Below are 25,001 nucleotides of genomic sequence, written 5' to 3' on the forward strand. Positions count from 1 at the left end.
CCAGACACCTTGTTGACCCCCTCCAATCTGCATACATCATCAACACCACCAGTCACCTTGTTGACCCCCTCCAATCTACATACATCATCATCACCACCAGTCACCTTGTTGACCCCCTCCAATCTGCATACATCATCAACACCACTAGTCACCTTGTTAACCCCCTCCAATCTGCATACATCATCACCACCACCAGTCACCTTGTTGACCCCCTCCAATCTGCATACATCATCAACACAACCAGTCACCTTGTTGACCCACTCCAATCTGCATACATCATCATCACCACCTTGTTGACCCCCTCCAATCTGCATACATCATCATCACCACCAGTCACCTTGTTGACCCCCTCCAATCTGCATACATCATCAACACCACTAGTCACCTTGTTAACCCCCTCCAATCTGCATACATCATCACCACCACTAGACACCTTGTTGACCCCCTCCAATCTGCATACATCATCAACACAACCAGTCACCTTGTTGACCCACTCCAATCTGCATACATCATCATCACCACCTTGTTGACCCCCTCCAATCTGCATACATCATCAACACCACCAGTCACCTTGTTGACCCCCTCCAATCTGCATATATCTTCACCACCACCAGTCACCTTGTTGACCCCCTCCAATCTGCATACATCATCATCACCACCACTAGACACCTTGTTGACCCCCTCCAATCTGCATACATCATCAACACCACCAGTCACCTTGTTGACCCCCTCCAATCTGCATACATCATCAACACCACCAGTCACCTTGTTGACCCCCTCCAATCTGCATACATCATCAACACCACCAGTCACCTTGTTGACCCCCTCCAATCTGCATACATCATCAACACCACCTTGTTGACCCCCTCCAATCTGCATACATCACCACCACCACCAGTCACCTTGTTGACCCCCTCCAATCTGCATACATCATCAACACCACATTGTTGACCCCCTCCAATCTGCATACATCATCAACACCACCAGTCACCTTGTTGACCCCCTCCAATCTACATACATCATCAACACCACCTTGTTGACCCCCTCCAATCTGCATACATCATCAACACCACCAGTCACCTTGTTGACCCCCTCCAATCTGCATACATCATCAACACCACCTTGTTGACCCCCTCCAATCTGCATACATCATCACCACCACCAGTCACCTTGTTGACCCCCTCCAATCTGCATACATCATCATCACCACCAGTCACCTTGTTGACCCCCTCCAATCTGCATACATCATCACCACCACCAGACACCTTGTTGACCCCCTCCAATCTGCATACATCATCAACACCACCAGTCACCTTGTTGACCCCCTCCAATCTGCATACATCATCACCACCACCAGTCACCTTGTTGACCCCCTCCAATCTGCATACATCATCAACACCACCAGTCACCTTGTTGACCCCCTCCAATCTGCATACATCATCACCACCAGTCACCTTGTTGACCCCCTCCAATCTGCATACATCATCACCACCACCAGTCACCTTGTTGACCCCCTCCAATCTGCATACATCATCAACACCACCTTGTTGACCCCCTCCAATCTGCATACATCATCACCACCACCAGTCACCTTGTTGACCCCCTCAAATCTGCATACATCATCAACACCACCTTGTTGACCCCCTCCAATCTGCATACATCATCACCACCACCAGTCACCTTGTTGACCCCCTCCAATCTGCATACATCATCAACACTAGTCACCTTGTTGACCCCCTCCAATCTGCATACATCATCAACACCACCAGTCACCTTGTTGACCCCCTCCAATCTGCATACATCATCACCACCACTAGTCACCTTGTTGACCCCCTCCAATCTGCATACATCATCATCACCACCAGTCACCTTGTTGACCCCCATCTCTCTCTCTCTCTCATCTCTCTCCATCTCTCTCTACCTGGGCAGAGCCCTCCATCTCTGAAAAGCTGGAGGTATATAGTTTATGATGTTCAACAGGTCCATGTAGAATAAACAACCCTTTACATAATACCATAGAAGCAGTGTTCTGTTAATATAACAATGTTCACATGTCATTTTCATTCCCAGCCGATACAGATACTGTGCCTATTGGCATTTGTCTGGTGGTAATTGGGCTACCTTGGCGAACATGTCAGAGTGATCACACCTTTGTGGTGCCTCATATACCACATCACTGATCCTGGGGCAAAACACACAGGGTTCATCCCTCCCCATATTAACTGATACCATTCCATAATAAAAATGACAATACAAGTAAAAGTTGTGTCAAAAATAAGAGAAACATGGTGGCAAACCAATGGCGCCCGGAGGAGAGAAACATGGTGGCAAACCAATGGCGCCCGGAGGGGAGAAACATGGTGGCAAACCAATGGCGCCCGGAGGAGAGAAACATGGTGGCAAACCAATGGCGCCCGGAGGAGAGAAACATGGTGGCAAACCAATGGCGCCTGGAGGAGAGAAACATGGTGGCAAACCAATGGCGCCCGGAGGGGAGAAACATGGTGGCAAACCAATGGCGCCCGGAGGAGAGAAACATGGTGGCAAACCAATGGCGCCCGGAGGGGAGAAACATGGTGGCAAACCAATGGCGCCCAGAGGGGAGAAACATGGTGGCAAACCAATGGCGCCCGGAGGAGAGAAACATGGTGGCAAACCAATGGCACCGGAGGAGATGGCTGCCATTTTACGGGCTCCTAACCAATTGTGCTATTGTGTTTTTTGTGTCATTTGTAACTTATTTTGTACATAATGTTTCTGCCACCGTCTCTTATGACCGAAAAGAGATTCTGGATATCAGGACAGTGATTTCTCACCTCGTACTGGACAAAGATTTTTGTCTTTAAGAGTCGGACGTGAAGGAATTACTTCAGACACCGGACAAGGCCCAAATCCCTGTCATTCGCATGAAGAAGAGATGGAGATATAGGGATCGTAGGTCGGGGTGCATTGTAAGAATCTGACGGCGAGTGGGTAACCTGCCTCTACCATCAGTCCTATTAGCCAACGTGCAATCATTGGATAATAAACTGGATGAGCTCCGATCAAGACTATCCTACCAACGGGACATTAAACTAATATCTTATGTTTCACTTATGAGTCGTGACTGAACGAGGACATGGATAACATACAGCTGGCCGGGTTTTCCGTGCATCGGCAAGCTAGAACGGATGCCTCCGGTAAGACAAGGGGTGGCAGTCTGTCTATTTGTAAATAACAGCTGGTGCATGAAATCTAACATTAATGAAGTCTCAGGGCTTTGCTGGCCTGAGGTAGAGTATCTCATGATAAGCTGTACACCACACTATTTACCAAGAGTTCATCTATATTTTTCGTAGCTGTCTATTTACCACGACAAACCGACGCTGGCACTAAGACCGCACACAACGAGCTGTATAAGTCCATAAGCAAACAAGAAAATGCTTATCTAGATGTGGCGCTTCTAGCGGCTGGGGACTTTAATGCAGGGAAACTTAAATTCATTCTACCTCATTTCTACCAGCATGTTACATGTGTAACCAGAGGTTAAAAAAAATCTAGACCACCTTTGCTCCACACAGAGGTGCATAGAAAGCTCTCCCTCGCCGTCCATTTGGCAAATCTGACCTTAACTCTATCCTCCTGATTCCTGCTTACAAGCAAAAACTAAAGCAGGCCTCCAGGTCAAGAAACCCTAACCCTAACCCTATTTTAATCACCGGGAAAGGTAAAGGTCAAAACCGATCTGTTAAAATCAATAAATGACAAACTGGGTATACTTGAACTAGTCAGTAAGGTATAAAAGAGTTGAAGGCAAGCCTCGAGATGAGTGACAAAAAAGCTGCAACATTGGAGAAAGACACAAACAAGCTGAAAGGGGCGGTCAATAAAATTGAAACCGAAGTTAATGAACTTAAAAAGGAGAACATTGTTCTGAGAGAAGCCGTACTTGACATACAGACTAGATCCATGAGAGAGAATCTGGTACTTACAGGTATCCAAGAGAAAGGAGAACTTCCTGAATCTGTAGTTAGAAAGTTCCTCCTTACAGCGCTTCAGATCCCACCCAAAGCTATCGACAAAATCTAACTGAACGTGTACACCGCTTCGGGCAGAGGTATGAATGCCCAATCTTTGCCAAATTCTTTCTTTAAAGATCAAATAATGGTTAAAAGCCTGGTTAAAAGACTTGCTGGCACGAAAATAGGCATGAATGACCAGTTCCCGAAAGAAATTGCAGAACAGCGCAAAGTTCTGTATCCAATTTTCAAGGAAAATAGATTGAAAGGGAAATGTGAAGCTTTCGTGGTCAAACTGTATATTGATAACCAGTTTGAGTTTATTTTTACAGGGACAGTGCACATTAATTTCAGTAAAAGTGCTGGCTTTAGCCAACCGGCTAATTTTCAATCGCAGTCCCTGGGCAGGTTTTTAAAAACAATTACAATACAGACAATCAGTGAGCAGTGAGCACGAACACGCAGAGCAACATAGAACAAGCAAGACATACCATGCAGACAGAGCAACATAGCACAAAAAGCAACCAGACAAAACCCATTAAAGCATTGTTTCCACACCTCACAAGCTACAGACAACATGGAAAGCAGCAATACACAGCTAGGGAGTAAGTTCAAAAATCTGATTTACCTTAAATACTGAGTGGAGGGGGAGCCAGGCCATTTAGCATCTTGAATACAAGACATGCGTCGGTGTATTGCACAAGATTTCCCCAACTCAGGAGCTCATGCTTTCTGAGGATGTGACAGTGATGATGGCTATTGGGCTTCCTATCAAGCACTTTGAAAGCCTGTTTGGAGACAGACTGAATAGGTCTTACTGTTGTACAGCAAGCTTGGGCCCAACTAGTCAAGCAGTATGTTACGTGGGGGAGTATCACAGATTTGAAGTCCAGTTTTTTTACATCTGTAGTCAAACAATTTCGTATAAATCAGAAATTGGCTAGGTTGAATTTGGTTATCTGAATTACCTTTTTCACCTGCTTTTTAAAAGAGAGGTTGGAATCAAGTATGATGCCAAGGTACTTAAAATCAGATACCACCTGGAGCTTCTCCCCTGACATATAGACATCTGGCTCAGTAGCATCTGTTGCCCTCTTTGTGAAGAACATGCAAACTGTTTTTTTCACATTGAGATGCAAACACGAGTCACTGAGCCACTTTGTACCTGGACCATTACAGTAGTGAGTCACTGAGCCACTTTGTAACCTGGACCATTACAGTAGTGAGTCACTGAGCCACTTTGTAACCTGGACCATTACAGTAGTGAGTCACTGAGCCACTTTGTAACCTGGACCATTACAGTAGTGAGTTCTTGTGCAGCTAGTCGTTTGCTCTTTGCATGTACATATATCACTGTATCATCTGCATACATTTGAACGTCACGCCCAGTACAGACAGAAGGCAGATCATTAATGTACAGGCTGAACAGGAGGGGCCCCAGTATTGACCCTTGGGGCACACCCACATCATAGCTAAGAGTGGGCAACAGCTCATTGCTCACTCTGACACACTGAGTTTTGCCTTCGAGGTATGATTTCATCCATCTCAAGGCATAGGGGAAAAAGTTGGACTTGGACAATTTTGTGATGAGAATCTCATGGTTAACAGTATCACAAGCCTTCCTTAGGTCCAGAAACACAGCCCCAACAACACCCCCTTTGTCCATCTTGGACTTCACATTTTCCAGAAGAAAGCAGTTGGCCGTTTCTGTGGAGTGTTTCACTCTGAAGCCAAACTGCACGGAGTGTAATGTGAAGGGGCTGTTGTTGAGGTGGGCAGTTGTTCTGCTACACACTTTAACAACCTTCGACACCACAGGTATTATACTAATGGGCCTGTAGTTACTCACGTCAGCAGGGTCACCCGATTTAAAGATGGTCGTTATTATGGCCAACTTCCAGACCCTTGGAAACACCCCGAGACCAATAGATGTGTTGGTGACCTTAGTAATGGGGCCAATGAGTGAATGAAAGGTAGAGTCCAGCCCAAACACATCTTTGGCTTTAGAGTTCATTAGTGAGCTAATCACCCTGTTCACCTTCGACTCAGAAACCTCCCTTATGATGAAGACAGGTTGAGCATCATTTACTAGCACTGAGCCCCAGAAACCAGTGGAGGGGTTCTGTGTCAGTACCCTGACAGAGTCAATAAAGTAGGAATTGAAGGCTCTTGCTATTTCGACTGCATCCTGTGTTAGATTGTTATTCACCATGATTTCTAGTCTTTTTGCAGTGTAACCAGGGTTTTCCCCTGTAAACTTTTTTAGATTCTCCCAGATCAATTTAGAATTTCCCTTTGCTTCACCAATTATGTTAATAAATAAAGTTTGCCTTGGCCTGTCTGATTTCTTTCCTCACCTTATTTCTCAACATGGTAAACCTACGTCTGTCATGCTCTAATTTGGACTTTAGGGCTGTTTTTAGAGCAGGATTTCGTTCTTTCATCAGTTTCCAGATTTCTCCACTTAGCCATTCCACTCCGGTGAGTATCGCTGGCTCGGTGATGTTAGGCCCGGGTATGAGTTGCACATCCCCGGAGAGCAGGAGGGTAGTGAACAGGTAGTTTAACAGTTTCTGATAAATGTTGGACTTGTGTTTGTTGCGCCTAAGCGGTTCAGTGGAATAGGGAGCGAGGTAGACTTGGCCATTATTCAGAACATTATGGTATGCTGTGTACTGTCCGCTCCCGTGGAACGGTGAACCAATGTGTTTGGTGTTGATATTCTCCGGTAGTAGACTGATTGTGTCATCCCAGCAAGGACGCACTGAGATTATCAGTAGAGCAGCTACATAACTGACAATCAGGGCAAAGTACTAGAGATAAACACATAATTGCGCTTTAACTCTTTGCATGAGTTACTTAGCTGGGGTCGGCTGGGGTCGGCTGGGGTCGGCTGGGGTCGGCTGGGGTCGGCTGGGGTCGGCGTACACCTGATGCTTTAGATAAAATAACAGCATTCGTATGATAAGCTGCACCTGCCGCACCACCCGGTCTTCCGACTGCCATTTAAAACGACCGTTTTTGTGACAAAACTATTGCGAGACACAGACTACTCCATGACTTTTTTTTAAATGACAAAGTTCTCATAGAGGAGGCAAATAATGAAATACGCAATTCTAGCCCTGTTATGGATTGTAATAATACAACAAACATTATATCTTTTCTATCTTCAAATAGAACTCATTGGAACACAAAGCCACAAATTCAACATGGTGGAGATAAAAAGAGAAGATTATGTCTGTATGTATTGAGATGGATGGAGGGTGTGGTGTATGAGAAAGTGTGGCGTTGAGTGAGAAAGGAAATGGTTGCATATCCCAGAACCAATGTATTTCTGTGAGCAGGTGGTTGTGAGAGAGCTTTCAGTGTTGTGTATATGAGGGATATACATTTTGTAATGAATTATACATTATTTATATTTATTTATTGTCCTTATTTATTGTCCTATCATGGTGGAACAGTGTTTAAAAAAAAATTATACATCTCATTTATTGTCCTATCATGGGCAACAACATAAAAAAATAAATTATATATCTAATTTATTTATTTATGATCCTATATTGATGGAATGGTCCACAACCCTATACATTAGACACCCACCTGAATGACCCAGATACTAAGGAGAAGTCCCTATCTGTTTTATGGTCCTATATTGATGGAACAGTCCACAACCCTATACCCTAGACACCCACCTGAATGACCCAGATACTAAGGAGAAGTCCCTATCTGTTTTATGGGCCTGCTGTTAGCAGTCTGTGTGCAGCCAAAATGCTGTCAGAGACCTTTAAGATCAGCACTGCCCCCTCAAGGTTCTGAGCCTGCTTGGCAGGGTTGGTCCTGCAAAGCCAAAGCCCCCTAAAGGGAGAGCATAATAAACAGGGAAATTCTCAAAGCTGCTAATGAGAACCTTGACGACCTTGTACCTAGCTGGTGGAGATCCGGTGAGGTGCCCCCACCCAGGCAGTGGCAGTTCTGGCAACACTAGCTGCAGTAACCCATGGGGAGGGGGGTGGGGTGCCCCCACCCAGGCAGTGGCAGTACTGGCAACACTAGCTGCAGTAACTCATGGGGAGGGGGGTGGGGTGCCCCCACCCAGGCAGTGGCAGTACTGGCAACACTAGCTGCAGTAACCCATGGGGAAGGGGTCATACTCAGACATCCAGAGAGGGGCATATTATTGTGGCCCTGGTGGCACAAAATCAAAGGTCTGACTGCATGGAGATGCTTGGGAATATGGTCACTACGGGGGACCATGTTGTGGGTGTTTCAGGGGAAGGGGGTATATCTGATCTCCATCATCTAGGATGTGACAATGGTTAATATATCAATGATGTCGCTCTTGCTGATTCTCTGATCCACCTCTACACAGACGACACCATTCTGAATACATCTGGCCCTTCTTTGGACACTGTGCTAACAAACCTCCAAATGACCTTCAATGCCATACACCATCCTTCCGTGGCCTCCAACTGCTTTTAAATGCTAGTAAAACTAAATACATGCTCTTCAACCGATCACTGCCTGTCTAGCATCACTACTCTGGATGGTTCTGACTTGGAATATGTGGACAACTATAAATACCTAGGTGTCTGGTTAGACTGTAACCTCTCCTTCCAGACTCACATTAAGCATCTCCAATCCAAAATTAAATCTAGAATTGGCTTCCTTTTTCGCAACAAAGCCTCCTTGACTCATGTTGCCAAACATACCCTCGTAAAACTGACTATCCTACCGATCCTTGACTTCGACGATGTCATTTACAAAATAGCCCCCAACACCCTACTCAGCAAACTGGATGCAGTCTATCACAGTGCCATCTGTTTTATCACCAAAGCCCCATATACTACCCACCACTGCGAACTGTATGCTCTCGTCGGCTGGCCCTCACTACATATCCATCGCCAAACCCACTGGCTCCAGGCCATCTATGAGTCTTTGCTAGGTAAAGCCACGCCTTATCTCAGCTTACTGGTCACCATAGCAACACCCACCCGTAGCACACGCTCCAGCAGGTATATCTCACTGGTCACCCCCAAAGCCAATTCTTACTTTGGCCACCTTTCCTTGCAGTTCTCTGCTGCCAATGACTGGAACGAATTGCAAAAATCACTGAAGCTGGAGTCTTATATCTCCCTCTCTAACTTTAAGCATCAGCTGTCAGAGCAGCTTACCTATCGTTGTACCTGTACACAGCCAATGTGTAAATAGCACACCCTACTACCTCATCCCCATATTATTACTTACCCTCTTGCTCTTTTGCACCCCAGTATCTCTAAATAAATCAAATCTTATTGGTCACATACACATGGTTAGCAGATGTTACTGGTCACATACACATGGTTAGCAGATGTTAATGGTCACATACACATGGTTAGCAGATGTTACTGGTCACATACACATGGTTAGCAGATGTTAATGGTCACATACACATGGTTAGCAGATGTTACTGGTCACATACACATGGTTAGCAGATATTAATGGTCACATACACATGGTTAGCAGATGTTACTGGTCACATACACATGGTTAGCAGATGTTAATGGTCACATACACATGGTTAGCAGATGTTACTGGTCACATACACATGGTTAGCAGATGTTATTGGTCACATGTTAAGCAGATGTTACTGGTCACATACACATGGTTAGCAGATGTTATTGGTCACATGGTTAGCAGATGTTACTGGTCACATACACATGGTTAGCAGATGTTATTGGTCACATGGTTAGCAGATGTTATTGGTCACATACACATGGTTAGCAGATGTTACTGGTCACATACACATGGTTAGCAGATGTTACTGGTCACATACACATGGTTAGCAGATGTCAATGCAAGTGTAGCGCAATGCTTGTGCTTCTATTTCCGACAATGCAGTAATATCTAACAAGTAATCTAACCTAAGAATTTCACAACTACTACCTTATACACACAAGTGTCAAAGAATGAATAAGAATATGTACATATTTGCATATCATATTTGCACATTGTACATACTTGCACATCATCATCTGCACATCTATCACTCCAGGATTAATGCTAAATTGTAATTATTTTCGTCTCTAAGGGCTATTTATTGCCTACTCTTCTACATTTGCACACACTGTACATAGATTTTTCTATTTTTATTTTATTTTGTGTTATTGACTGTATGTTTGTGTATTCCATGTGTAACCCTGTGTTGTTGTTTGTGTCGCACTGCTTGGCTTTATCTTGGCCAGGTCACAGTTGTAAATGAGAAACTTGATTTCAACTGGCCTACCTTGTTTAAATAAAGGTGAAAAGAAAATCTCCCCATTTCTGCCCTTTTTTTTGCTCAGTTTTGCATGGCCTTCTCATACAGCTGCAACTGTATATGCATTCGTAAATCAAGACCTTTCTGGGCTCTGGGATGGTGCAACTGTTGAGAATCTGAGTCTATGGTTGTTGTGGGGGAAATGGTTGTGTGTGTGGGGTTGTGTGTGTGTGTCCCACAACTGTTGAGAGGGTGTAAACGATGTTAGCGACAATATAGGATGATTCACAATAATTGTTTGCTAATATAATAATTGCTTGCCTTAATGTAATTTTGGTAATGGTGAGAGTGTCACGCTCGTCGTATGGTGCAGCGTGGTGAGCGTACATTCTTCCTTAATTTGCAAATGTCCCCAACAAAACAATAATACAACAAAACGAACGTGAAGCTCCGTAAGGCTATACTTGCACAAACGAAGACAACTACCCACAACTACCAAAAGGAAAAAAGGCTGCCTAAGTATGATTCCCAATCAGAGACAACGATAGACAGCTGTCCCTAATTGAGAACCATACCCGGCCAAAACATCGAAACAAACAGAATTCCCACCCCTCATCACACCCTGACCAAATAGAGAAATAAAACGGCTCTCTAAGTTCAAGGCGTGACAGAGAGGTAAAAATTATTTGCATAAATTGCTGACATTACTACAAATATTAATAGCTAATTATGGAAAATTAGAAACACGATAAAAAAAATATATACAGTGGGGCAAAAAAGTATTTAGTCAGCCACCAATTGTGCAAGTTCTCCCACTTAAAAAGATGAGAGAGGCCTGTAATTTTCATCATAGGTACACTTCAACTATGAAAGACAAAATTAGAAAAAAAAATCCAGAAAATCACATTGTAGGATTTTTAATTAATTTATTAGCAAATTATGGTGGAAAATAAGTATTTAAGTATTTGGTCACCTACAAACAAGCAAGATTTCTGGCTCTCACAGACCTGTAACTTCTTCTTTAAGAGGCTCCTCTGTCCTCCACTCGTTACCCGTATTAATGGCACCTGTGAGCAAGGAGGCCTACAAACCTGACACAGTTACACCAGCTCTGTCAGGAGGAATTGGCCAAAATTCACCCAACTTATTGTGGGAAGCTTGTGGAAGGCGACCCGAAATGTTTGACCCAAGTTAAACAATTTTAAAGGCAATGCTACCAAATATTAATTGAGTGTATGTGAACTTCTGACCCACTGGGAATGTGATGAAAGAAATAAAAGCTGAAATAAATCGTTCTCTCTACTACTATTCTGACATTTCACATTCTTAAAAAAAGTGGTGATCCTAAGACAGGGAATTTTTACTAGGATTAAATGTCAGGAATTGTTAAAAACTTATGTATTTGGCTAAGGTGTATGTAAACTTTCGACGTCACCTATATACACTGCTCAAAAAAATAAAGGGAACACTTAAACAACACAATGTAACTCCAAGTCAATCACACTTCTGTGAAATCAAACGGTCCACTTAGGAAGCAACACTGATTGACAATAAATTTCACATGCTGTTGTGCAAATGGAATAGACAAAAGGTGGAAATTATAGGCAATTAGCAAGACACCCCCAATAAAGGAGTGGTTCTGCAGGTGGTGACCACAGACCACTTCTCAGTTCCTATGCTTCCTGGCTGATGTTTTGGTCACTTTTGAATGCTGGCGGTGCTTTCACTCTAGTGGTAGCATGAGACGGAGTCTACAACCCACACAAGTGGCTCAGGTAGTGCAGCTCATCCAGGATGGCACATCAATGCGAGCGGTGGCACGAAGGTTTGCTGTGTCTGTCAGCGTAGTGTCCAGAGCATGGAGGCGCTACCAGGAGACAGGCCAGTACATCAGGAGACGTGGAGGAGGCCGTAGGAGGGCAACAACCCAGCAGCAGGACCGCCTTTAAAGCAGGAGGAGCACTGCCAGAGCCCTGCAAAATGACCTCCAGCAGGCCACAAATGTGCATGTGTCAGCATATGGTCTCACAAGGGGTCTGAGGATCTCATCTCGGTACTTAATGGCAGTCAGGCACCTGCAAGTTCCTGGACATTTCTGGGGGGAAATGGCCCTAGACCTCACCCTCCGACCCAACAGGTCCCAGACATGCTCAATGGGATTGAAATCCGGGCTCTTCGCTAGCCATGGCAGAACACTGACATTTCTGTCTTGCAGGAAATCACGCACAGAACAAGCAGTATGGCTGGTGGCATTGTCATGCAGGAGGGTCATGTCAGGATGAGCCTGCAGGAAGGGTACCACATGAGGGAGGAGGATGTCTTCCCTGTAACGCACAGCGTTGAGATTGCCTGCCATGACTTGGCGCTCCGGTACGGCTTGATATGCAGTAGCAGAGAGAACAGTCTATGACTACGGTGGCCTTCCTCTGACACCGCCTGGTATAGAGGTCCTGGATAGCAGAAATCTTGCCCCCAGTGATGTACTGGGCCGTTCGCTCTAGCCTCTGTAGTGCCTTGTGGTTGGAGGCCAAGCAGTTGCCATACCAGGCAGTGATGCAACCAGTCAGGATGCTATTGATGGTGCAGCTGTAAAACCCTTTGACGATCTGAGGACCCATGACAAATGTTCAGTCTCCTGAGGGGGAATAGGTTTTGTCGTGCCCACTTCATGACTGTCTTGGTGTGCTTGGACCATGTTAGTTTGTTGGTGATATGGACGCCAAGGAACTTGAAGCTCTCAACCTGCTCCACTGCAGCCCCGTCGATGAGAATGGGGGAGTGCTCGGTCCTCTTTTTCCTGTAGTCCACAATCATCTCCTTTGTCTTGATCACGTTGAGGGAGAGGTTGTTGTCCTTGCACCACACGGCCAGGTCTCTGACCTCCTCCCTATAGGCTGTCTCACTGTTGTTGGGGGTGATCAGGCCTACCACTGTTGTATCATCAGCAAATTTAGTGATGGTATTGGAGTTCATGCCTGGTCATACAGTCATGAGTGAACAGGGAGTACAAGAGGTTGAGGATCAGCATGGAATATGTGTTATTATTACCAACCCTTACCACCTGGGGGCGGACCGTCAGGAAGTCCAGGATCCAGTTGCAGAGGGAGGTGTTTAGTCCCAGGGTCCTTAGCTTATTAATGAGCTTTGACGGCACTATGGTGTTGAACGCTGAGCTGTAGTCAATGAATAGCATTCTCACATAGGTGTTCCTTTTGTCCAGGTGGGAAAGGGCAGTGTGGCATGCGATTGAGATTGCGTCATCTGTGGATCTGTTGGGGTGGTATGCAAATTGGAGCGGGTCTAGGGTTTCTGGGATCATGGTGTTAATATGAGCCATGACCAGCCTTTCAAAGCACTTCATGGATACAGATGTGAGTTCTACGGGTCGGAAGTCATTTATGCAGGTTACCTTGGTGTTCTTGGGCACAGGCACTATGGTGGTCTGCTTAACCTGTTGAGGATGGGGGCGCTGTTGTCACTATTTATGCTAATCGTGTAATTTTTGAAACGGCTTCCCACAAAATTCTTGATCGTACAATATACATATTATTATTATTATTGGATAGAAAACAGTCTATAGTTTCTATAGGAGTTGAAATTTTGTCTCTAAGTGGAACAGAAGTCATTCTACAGCAATTTCCCTGACATGGAGTCAGATTTCAGAAATGTTGGCCCCTGATCTGGAGTCAGTTAAAAGGCCGCAGTTATTGCTATGAGTATACGGACACTGCTTACGTCTTCCCCTGGATGCCTTTACGTGATGACGATTTGAATGGGGTCGATTGCGCGTTCACAGGCACTACAAATTAAAAAACCCTGTAGCTAGGAACTCTTTTCTTGCTGCGTAATGCGCCTGGAGGACATCGACCCGCACTTGTTCCAAGCATTAGTGGAGGGAGTAATATTACTCTGGTCATGTTTCTACTCGTTATGGGAGTTAAAAACATCATAAGGTAGTTAATTTAAAGCGTTTTATAGCAATTTATATCCGTTTAGTGCGATTTTGGGACATTTATTTCTGAAACGCTGTGAATTGCTGGGCACGCTTCCAGTTCATCCCGAACGCAGTTGGCATTTCCACATGGCAAGAGGACAGCTTTCCACCAAAAGACGATTAGACCCAAGAAAGGATCCTTTGCCCAAGATACTGATGGAAGAACAGCTCAAAGTAGGACATTTTTATTATGATAAATCGTGTTTCTGTCGAAAAATGTTAGTGGCTTAGGACGCCATGTTTTTTGACGTAGCTTCGCTTGGCGCAAACTGTATTGAAAAGTAAGGATAATTTAAAAAATGTAATTCCGCGATTGTATTAAGAATTAAATTGTCTATCAATCGCTGTCCACCCTATATTTTTTAGTCACGTTTATGAGTATTTATGTATACGAGTAGATCACTGTCTAATATGGCGCACGGACATTTTCTCACCAGCTGGGCTACTTTTGTCATTGTATAACCATGATTTTGGTGGCTAAATATGCACATTTTCGAACAAACTGTATATGTATGTTGTAATGTGATGTTACAGGGGTGTCATCTGAAGAATTCTGAGAAGGTTAGTGAAAAAAATAATAATATTTGGCGATGTTTACGTTATCGCTCTCTTTGGCTAGAATCAATGCTGGGGTAATGTTTGCACATGTGCTATGCTAATATAACGATTTATTGTGTTTTCGCTGTAAGACACTTAGAAAATCTGAAATATTGTCTGTATTCACAGGATCTGTGTCTTTCGATTAGTGTATGATGTGTATTTTTACGAAATGTTTGATGATTAGTAGTTAGGTAAACACGTTGCTCATTGTAATTATTCTAGTCCATTTGTGACGGTGGGTGCAATTGTAAACTATGCCAGCTACCTGAAATATGCACATTTTTCTAACAAAACCTATCCCATACCATAAATATGTTATCAGACTGTCATCTGATGAGTTTTTTTCTTGGTTAGGGGCTATAAATATCTTAGTTTAGCCGAATTGGTGATAGCTACTGGTGTTGGTGGACAAATAAAAGATGGTGGATTATGCTAATGTATTTTTAGGTAATAGATTTACATCTTTACATATTGTGTCTTCCCTGTAAAACATTTTAAAAATCGGACATGTTGGCTGGATTCACAAGATCTGTGTCTTTCATTAGCTGTATTGGACTTTAATGTGTGAAAGTTAAATATTTAAAAACATTTTTTTTTTTGAATTTCGCGGCTCTGCCTTTTCAGTGGGGGTGGGGGGGGTGTGCCGCTAGCGGCACCCCAGTCCTCGACAGGCTAAGTATGATTCGCAATCAGAGACAACGATAGACAGCTGCCTCTGATTGGGAACCACACTCGGCCAAAAACAAAGAAATGGAAAATATAGAATGCCCACCCAAATCACACCCTGACCTAACCAAATAGAGAAATAAAAAGGCTCTCTAAGGTCAGGGCGTGACAGTACCCCCCAAAGGTGCGGACTCCGGCCGCAAAACCTGACTCTATTTTATTTATTTTTTATTTTTCCGTTATTTTACCAGGTAAGTTGACTGAGAACAAATTCTAATTTGCAGCAACGACCTGGGGAATAGTTACAGGGGAGAGGAGGGGGATGAATGAGCCAATTGTAAACTGGGGATTATTAGGTGACCATGATGGTTTGAGGGCCAGATTGGGAATTTAGCCAGGACACCGGGGTTAACACCCCTACTCTTACGATAAGTGCCATGGGATCTTTAATGACCTCAGAGAGTCAGGACATCCGTTTAACGTCCCATCCGAAAGACGGCACCCTACACAGGGCAGTCACTGCCCTGGGGCATTGGGATATTTTTTTTTAGACCAGAGGAAAGAGTGCCTCCTACTGGCCCTCTAACACCACTTCCAGCAGCATCTGGTCTCCCATCCAGGGACTGACCAGGACCAACCCTGCTTAGCTTCAGAAGCCAGCCAGTAGTGGTATGCAGGGTGGTATGCTGCTGACCAGGACCAACCCTGCTTAGCTTCAGAAGCCAGCCAGCAGTGGGATGCAGGGTGGTATGCAGCTGGCATAGGGGAGGGTCCGGGTGGGTATCTATCCTCGGTGGCGGCTCTGGTTCGGGACGTAGCTCCCGCTCCGCACGCTGATCCCTCCGCTTCCGTGGAACCGGATTGTCGCCCGAGACTCCGGACCATGAATCATCGCCGGAGGCTCCGGACTGCCGACCGCCACTGGAGGCTCCGGACTGCCGACCGCCACTGGAGGCTCCGGACTTCACACATTTCTGCTGTCAACTTCTGCTAAGGCAGCAACAGCTACTTTTACTGGGGTGCATTAAGTTATATACAATAAAAAAGATTACATTACATTTCATAACACTTTCTGTATGAACTGTAACACATTACAATCTTTGAAATTGTTGCATGTAGAGGCTTCTCTGCCTGATGCCAAGCATGGAAGATGTTAATTTATTAACTATTCACCATAGAATGATGATAACACGTGTTTGTTCCAAAGCATGCAGTGGAGAGGAACATTGAATATTGCAGTTGACATTCTGTTGTGCATTACGTTTTACACATTCATCCAAAAAGATGGCGGTGCAGATGGAAACATAACAGTGGGAACTCCATAAACCATTTCATATTCGAATGACGCATGCTAATATTTCTATAGCAAAGTTGTCGCTCTCTCTCCTTCTTTCTCTCTCTCTCTCTCTAGCTCCCTCCCTCCCACTCACACTCTCCCTCCACCTTTGTCTCTCCCTCACCCTTTTTCTCTCACTCTCTGATAACATCATGACGCAGTGGACTGGAGTAGAGTAGCCCTGAGGAGGTCATGTGACGTTGTCTCAGACTGATGCAGCACGTGTCACCACTCTGGGAGTCAGGCAGCCGTTTCCCGGGCAACAGAACAGAGTGTGGAACCCCACGGCCTCTTTTCACTTCCCATCAGCGTCTGTTCAGTGTGTCTGTGTGTGTGTACTGAGAGTCAATGGCATTACAGAGCAAGGTAGAACAGAGCACTGAGTTCTCTCTCTCTCTCCGCTATGTCTCACTAGCAGGAGGAAATGTGATTATTTACCCAGCAGGTCTTGCAGCTCAGAGCCAAATTGTGTTGTGTCCTCCGGTTAATCAGCGTACTTTAATACCTAAAATAGATTCCCTGTCATTTCATATGAAACTCAGCGAGGGTTTTATATTTGAGAGGGATCTGAAAAACAACAGGGACACAGAGCTGGTACATGAGGGCTGCATCCTGCCATCTTTATGTAATACATGGACCACTAGCCACTTTAAACTATGCCACTTTATGTTTACATACCCTACAGTACTCATCTCATATGTATATGTATATGTATATACTGTACTCTATATCATCTACTGCATCCTGCCATCTTTATGTAATACATGGACCACTAGCCACTTTAAACTATGCCACTTTATGTTTACATACCCTACATTACTCATCTCATATGTATATACTGTACTCTATATCATCTACTGCATCTTGCCTATGCCGTTCTGTACCATCACTCATTCATATATCTTTATGTACATATTCTTTATCCCTTTACACTTGTGTGTATAAGGTAGTAGTTGTGGAATTGTTAGGTTAGATTACTTGTTGTTATTACTGCATTGTCGGAACTAGAAGCACAAGCATTTCGCTACACTCGCATTAACATCTGCTAACCATGTGTATGTGACAAATTACATTTGATTTGATTTGATGTCACATTAAGCTACACAGTGAAACAAGGGTGATATGTCACATTATGTTACACAGTGATATGTGACATCAAATCAGATATTAATGGTCACATACACATAGTTAGCAGATGTTATTGGTCACATACACATGGTTAGCAGATGTTATTGGTCACATATACATGGTTAGCATATGTTATTGGTCACATACACATGGTTAGCAGATGTTATTGGTCACATACACATGGTTAGCAGATGTTATTGGTCACATATACATGGTTAGCATATGTTATTGGTCACATACACATGGTTAGCATATGTTATTGGTCACATACACATGGTTAGCAGATGTTATTGGTCACATACACATGGTTAGCAGATGTTATTGGTCACATACACATGGTTAGCAGATGTTATTGGTCACATATACATGGTTAGCATATGTTATTGGTCACATACACATGGTTAGCAGATGTTATTGGTTCACAAACATCTTTCTGGTAAGAAGAGGGGCGGGGGTGTATGCCTTATGATTAACGAGACGTGGTGTGATCATAAAAACATACAGGAACTCAAGTCATTCTGTTCACTGTGTAACATAATGTGACATATCACCCGTGTTTCACTGTGTAACATAATGTGACATATCACCCGTGTTTCACTGTGTAGCTTAATGTGACATATCACCCGTGTTTCACTGTGTAGCTTAATGTGACATATCACCCGTATTTCACTGTGTAGCTTAATGTGACATATCACCCGTGTTTCACTGTGTAGCTTAATGTGACATATCACCCTTGTTTCACTGTGTAGCTTAATGTGACATATCACCCGTGTTCCACTGTGTAACATAATGTGACATATCACCCGTGTTTCACTGTGCAACATAATGTGACATATCACCCGTGTTCCACTGTGTAACATAATGTGACATATCACCCGTGTTTCACTGTGTAACATAATGTGACATATCACCCTTGTTTCACTGTGTAACATAATGTGACATGACTGTGTTCCACTTTGTATCATGACGTGAATCAGATGATGGATTGAACGATTACCTGAATGCAATGGGTAGGCCTTCGTTATGAAAAATCATAAACACAAAAACGACAGGCTGCATGACATCAGCAGCCTGGTGGTACAAAATAGCATAACTGGTGTATTTTAACACCAATAAATCTGTTTTAAAAATGTATTTAATTTATGTCAATCTAGCAAACCACGCAATTAAAAGCAACATTCTAAACAAAGTGCTGATTCGTTTCTAGCTTGTTAGCTAGCTAGCTAATGCTAAATTAGCTGGCTAGGTAGTTCAAATAATGACCATATCATATACAGTTGAAGTCGGAAGTTTACATACACTTAGATTGGAGTCATTAAAACTTGTTTTTCAGTCACTCCATGGATCCTCTGTATAACAGGACATCTCTCTATCCCCTTTATAACACAACATAATATGTCTCTATCCTCTTTATAACTACAGAGGGTAGTGCGTACGGCCCAGTACATCACTAGGGCTAAGCTGCCTGCCATCCAGGACCTCTACACCAGGCGGTGTCAGAGGAAGGCCCTAAAAATTGTTAAAGACCCCAGCCACCCCAGTCATAGACTGTTCTCTCTACTACCGCATGGCAAGCGGTACCAGAGTGCCAAGTCTAGGACAAAAAGGCTTCTCAAACATTTTTACCCCCAAGCCATAAGACTCCTGAACAGGTAACCAAATGGCTACCCGGACTATTTGCATTGTGTGCCCCCCCCCAACCCCTCTTTGGACGCTGCTGCTACTCTCTGTTTATCTTATATGCATTGTCACTTTAACCACACATCCATGTACATACTACCTCAATTGGGCCGACCAACCTGTGCTCCCGCACATTGGCTAACCGGGCTATCTGCATTGTTTTATAATATAACATCTCTCTATCCTCTTCATAATATAACACATCTCTTTATCCTTTATATAAAATAACATGTCTCTATCCTCTTTATAACATTACAGAATATATATCTATCCTCTTTATAATATAACATCTCTCTATCATCTTCATAGCATCTCTCTATCCTCTTTATAACATAGCATCTCTCTATCCTCTTTATAACATAGCATCTCTCTATCATCTTCATAGCATCTCTCTATCCTCTTTATAACATAGCATCTCTCTGTCCTCTTTATAACATAGCATCTCTCTGTCCTCTTTATAACATAGCATCTCTCTATCATCTTCATAGCATCTCTCTATCCTCTTTATAACATAGCATCTCTCTGTCCTCTTTATAACATAGCATCTCTCTATCATCTTCATAGCATCTCTCTATCCTCTTTATAACATAGCATCTCTCTATCCTCTTCATAGCATCTCTCTGTCCTCTTTATAACATAGCATCTCTCTATCCTCTTTATAACATAGCATCTCTCTATCATCTTCATAGCATCTCTCTGTCCTCTTTATAACATAGCATCTCTCTGTCCTCTTTATAACATAACATCTCTCTATCCTCTTTATAACATAGCATCTCTCTATCCTCTTTATAACATAGCATCTCTCTGTCCTCTTTATAACATAGCATCTCTCTGTCCTCTTTATAACATAGCATCTCTCTGTCCTCTTTATAACATAGCATCTCTCTGTCCTCTTTATAACATAACACCACCTCCCGGGTGGCGCAGTGGTCTAGGGCACTGCATCGCAGTGCTAGCTGCGCCACCAGAGTCTCTGGGTTCGCGCCCAGGCTGGGCTGGGTTCGCGCCCAGGCTCTGTCGCAGCCGGCCGCAACCGGGAGGTCCGTGGGGCGACGCACAATTGGCATAGCGTCGTCCGGGTTAGGGAGGGTTTGGCCGGTAGGGATATCCTTGTCTCAGTATGTAAAAATGTAATAAAATGTATGCACTCTACTGTAAGTCGCTCTGGATAAGAGCGTCTGCTAAATGACTAAAATGTAAAAAAAATAACATCTCTCTATCTTCTTTATAACATAGCATCTCTCTATCATCTTTATAACATAGCATCTCTCTATCCTCTTCATAGCATCTCTCTGTCCTCTTTATAACATAGCATCTCTCTATCCTCTTTATAACATAGCATCTCTCTATCATCTTCATAGCATCTCTCTGTCCTCTTTATAACATAGCATCTCTCTGTCCTCTTTATAACATAACATCTCTCTATCCTCTTTATAACATAGCATCTCTCTATCCTCTTTATAACATAGCATCTCTCTGTCCTCTTTATAACATAGCATCTCTCTGTCCTCTTTATAACATAGCATCTCTCTGTCCTCTTTATAACATAGCATCTCTCTGTCCTCTTTATAACATAACACCACCTCCCGGGTGGCGCAGTGGTCTAGGGCACTGCATCGCAGTGCTAGCTGCGCCACCAGAGTCTCTGGGTTCGCGCCCAGGCTGGGCTGGGTTCGCGCCCAGGCTCTGTCGCAGCCGGCCGCAACCGGGAGGTCCGTGGGGCGACGCACAATTGGCATAGCGTCGTCCGGGTTAGGGAGGGTTTGGCCGGTAGGGATATCCTTGTCTCAGTATGTAAAAATGTAATAAAATGTATGCACTCTACTGTAAGTCGCTCTGGATAAGAGCGTCTGCTAAATGACTAAAATGTAAAAAAAATAACATCTCTCTATCTTCTTTATAACATAGCATCTCTCTATCATCTTTATAACATAGCATCTCTCTATCCTCTTTATAACATAGCATCTCTCTATCCTCTTTATAACATAACATCTCTCTATCCTCTTTATAACATAACATCTCTCTATCTTCTTTATAACATCTCTCTGTCCTCTTTATAACATAGCATCTCTCTGTCCTCTTTATAACATAGCATCTCTCTATCATCTTCATAGCATCTCTCTGTCCTCTTTATAACATAGCATCTCTCTGTCCTCTTTATAACATAGCATCTCTCTATCATCTTCATAGCATCTCTCTGTCCTCTTTATAACATAGCATCTCTCTATCATCTTCATAGCATCTCTCTGTCCTCTTTATAACATAGCATCTCTCTGTCCTCTTTATAACATAGCATCTCTCTGTCCTCTTTATAACATAGCATCTCTCTATCCTCTTTATAACATAGCATCTCTCTATCCTCTCTATAACATAGCATCTCTCTGTCCTCTTTATAACATAACATCTCTCTATCCTCTTTATAACATAGCATCTCTCTGTCCTCTATAACATAGCATCTCTCTGTCCTCTTTATAACATAGCATCTCTCTGTCCTCTTTATAACATAGCATCTCTCTATCTTCTTTATAACATAGCATCTCTCTATCATCTTCATAGCATCTCTCTATCCTCTTTATAACATAGCATCTCTCTGTCCTCTTTATAACATAGCATCTCTCTGTCCTCTTTATAACATAGCATCTCTCTATCTTCTTTATAACATAACATCTCTCTATCATCTTCATAGCATCTCTCTATCCTCTTTATAATATAGCATCTCTCTATCATCTTTATAACATAGCATCTCTCTGTCCTCTTTATAACATAACATCTCTCTATCATCTTCATAACATCTCTCTGTCCTCTTTATAACATAGCATCTCTCTATCCTCTTTATAACATAACATCTCTCTATCATCTTCATAACATCTCTCTGTCCTCTTTATAACATAGCATCTCTCTATCCTCTTTATAACATAACATCTCTCTGTCCTCTTTATAACATAGCATCTCTCTGTCCTCTTTATAACATAGCATCTCTCTGTCCTCTCTATAACATAACATCTCTCTATCCTCTTCATAACATAGCATCTCTCTATCATCTTCATAGCATCTCTCTGTCCTCTTTATAACATAGCATCTCTCTATCATCTTCATAGCATCTCTCTGTCCTCTTTATAACATAACATCTCTCTATCCTCATTATAACATCTCTCTATCCTCTTTATAACATAGCATCTCTCTGTCCTCTTTATAACATAGCATCTCTCTATCATCTTCATAACATGTCACTATCCTCTCTATAACATAACATCTCTCTATCATCTTTATAACATGTCACTATCCTCTCTATAACATGTCTCTGTCCTTAACATCTCTCTGAGCCCAGAGCTAGCAGGGTGCTGTTGATTCCTGGGGAATAGAGTGGAAGCTGTGTGTTGAAGTAGTAGAACCATCTGACTATCAAGCTTCAAACACTGATTTCAACATGGGAAAAGGGAAAAGGAAATAGGATGTATGCATGTAATAGAATATCATTGTCAATGCTCAGTGCTCACACACCTCAGAAGCATCTTGTGCAGTCATATTTTACTGTTGTACAACCTAATCCTAAATCAATGCAAGCTGATCCCGCAGCTCACCAGTGAGACCTGACATTACATTTCCATTTCAGACATTTAGCAGACACTCTAATTCAGAGCAACTCACATTAAGACAGATATAACAACAAACCCAACATCAATCTGAGGTTCTGATCCATAATGTTATCCCTAAGCCCTGTGCAGGTTCCTACTGCCCTATTGGAATCCACCCTGACTGTTCTCGTATAGCCAACAGGATACTGATTTGTTGAGTCATGCCATCCAGGTGTCCACTCACCACACAATCTGCTGCTCGTCGATGACCAGCAGTATCTTAAATCTCATGGAGACAGGACCAGGCCCGGGTGCTGGGTTCTGATCCACCAAGCCAGCTGACACTGCTGTCTGTTTTACCACGTTAGTGATGGAACTCAGGGAGGTCAGGGAGCTGAAGAACCCAGAGCCTGAAGAGGGGGCCGGGGCTGGGGCAGGCTGGGGCCCACACTCTGGAGCTGGGGGGTCAGCGTTGGGGGCTGGTGCTGGAACTTGTCCTGGGGATGTGGCTGTGACTCCTGGGGTGGCTGTAGAGGGGGGAGGCGGTGGAGGGTCAGATCTCTGGAGGTCTGTCATGTAGCCGTTAGGAAGATTAGCTATAAAGCTGCTGTCAGACAACCGGCGACGCAGGAAATTCATGGTAGCGGTTAAGAGAGAGCTGACAGAGGGATTTGAGAGAGAGAGCTAGTCGGCTGGAGAGAGCTTTGCAAGTGGAGTGGAGAGCTATCGGATGGTCGGATGGAGAAAACTGTACTATCGGAGTGGAGAGCTATGTATGAGGGTTGTTGCTGCTAGTGGATCCTGGAGAGCTGGATGAGGCTCCTGCACGGCGTGGTGGTGTAGCAGAGGCTCTAGTCCAGTCTTCTAGCTCTCCACACCACAGAGAAGAGATGCTTGTTTCCCCCTCCGAGCTTCACCAGCCTCTCCTATGGAATGTTGTGGTGTGTTTATGTGTGTGCAGGGTGTGTATGTGGTGATGTTATCCCCCGATAAGGTACTGGTGGTATCTAGGCTACTCTGCCTGTCCCCATCAGCGACAGAAAGCTGAATGCCTGCAAGAGATGATTTCACTCTGCCTCTCGTTCTCTTTCTGCTTCTCTCTCGCTCTCTCTGTAGCTCTGCTCTCTCCTCCTCTGCCTCTCTCTCTCTCTCTGCCTCTCTCTCTGCCTCTCCTCCACCTCTCTCCTGCACCTCTCTCTCTCTCTGCCTCTCATGCACCTCTCGCTCTCTCCTCCACCACCTAAATCGCTCTCTCTTTCTCAATCTCTCTCCTCCACCTCTTTCTCCTCCTCCACCACCTCTCTCTCTCAATCTCTCCTCCTTTTCTCTCTCTGCTGCTCTATCTCTCCTCCTCCTTTCTCTTGTATGTATGGTGGTTGGCTGTCCCCCTCCCCCTCTCTCTCAATTCGTTTCAATTCTCCTTCTCTCTCAATCTCTCTCCTTACCCCCCCTCTCTCTCTCTGCCGCTCTATCTCTATTCCTCTCCATAATATGTATTCTTGTTTGCTGTCCCCCTCCCCCTCTTCCCTCATCATAGCTATGTGACGCAGCTCTGTGTACTGCAGCCTCTGAAGTGTTAGGGTTACAGGGAGAGAAGCTTGGTGTAGAGTAGTGTAGCTTCTGAAAGGGTTTCCAGTCAATGTGAATGTGTATAGAGAGGGAGGTGCAGTGTTACTTACGCACCGAGACTCCACTCTACTCTGCTGTGACGGCTTCCCTCTCTGTCTCTCTCCCTATTCCTCCCCCTCTTCTTCTTTTATTCTCATACTAAACATGAAAGCCATTGGAA

At 43.9% G+C, this 25,001-nt stretch overlaps 1 protein-coding gene across 2 annotated transcripts in view; it reads right to left on the bottom strand.

Annotated features, from left to right (window-relative positions):
- The window catches only part of LOC129851360 (synapsin-2-like), a 231,378-nt gene extending 206,720 nt beyond the window's left edge, over positions 1-24,658 (bottom strand). The window contains exon 1 of one of the 2 annotated variants that reach the window (XM_055917849.1): positions 23,457-24,657. In XM_055917849.1, the coding sequence (XP_055773824.1) occupies positions 23,457-23,851 (395 nt within the window). In that variant the 5' untranslated portion in view covers positions 23,852-24,657. Of the gene's footprint in view, positions 1-23,456 lie in introns of both variants that reach the window. The other variant, XM_055917850.1, reaches the window with a different exon arrangement.
- Positions 24,659-25,001: the final 343 nt, after the last annotated feature.

Source organism: Salvelinus fontinalis, chromosome 3 (genome assembly GCF_029448725.1).
Source record: "Salvelinus fontinalis isolate EN_2023a chromosome 3, ASM2944872v1, whole genome shotgun sequence".
NCBI classification, from domain to species: domain Eukaryota; kingdom Metazoa; phylum Chordata; class Actinopteri; order Salmoniformes; family Salmonidae; genus Salvelinus; species Salvelinus fontinalis.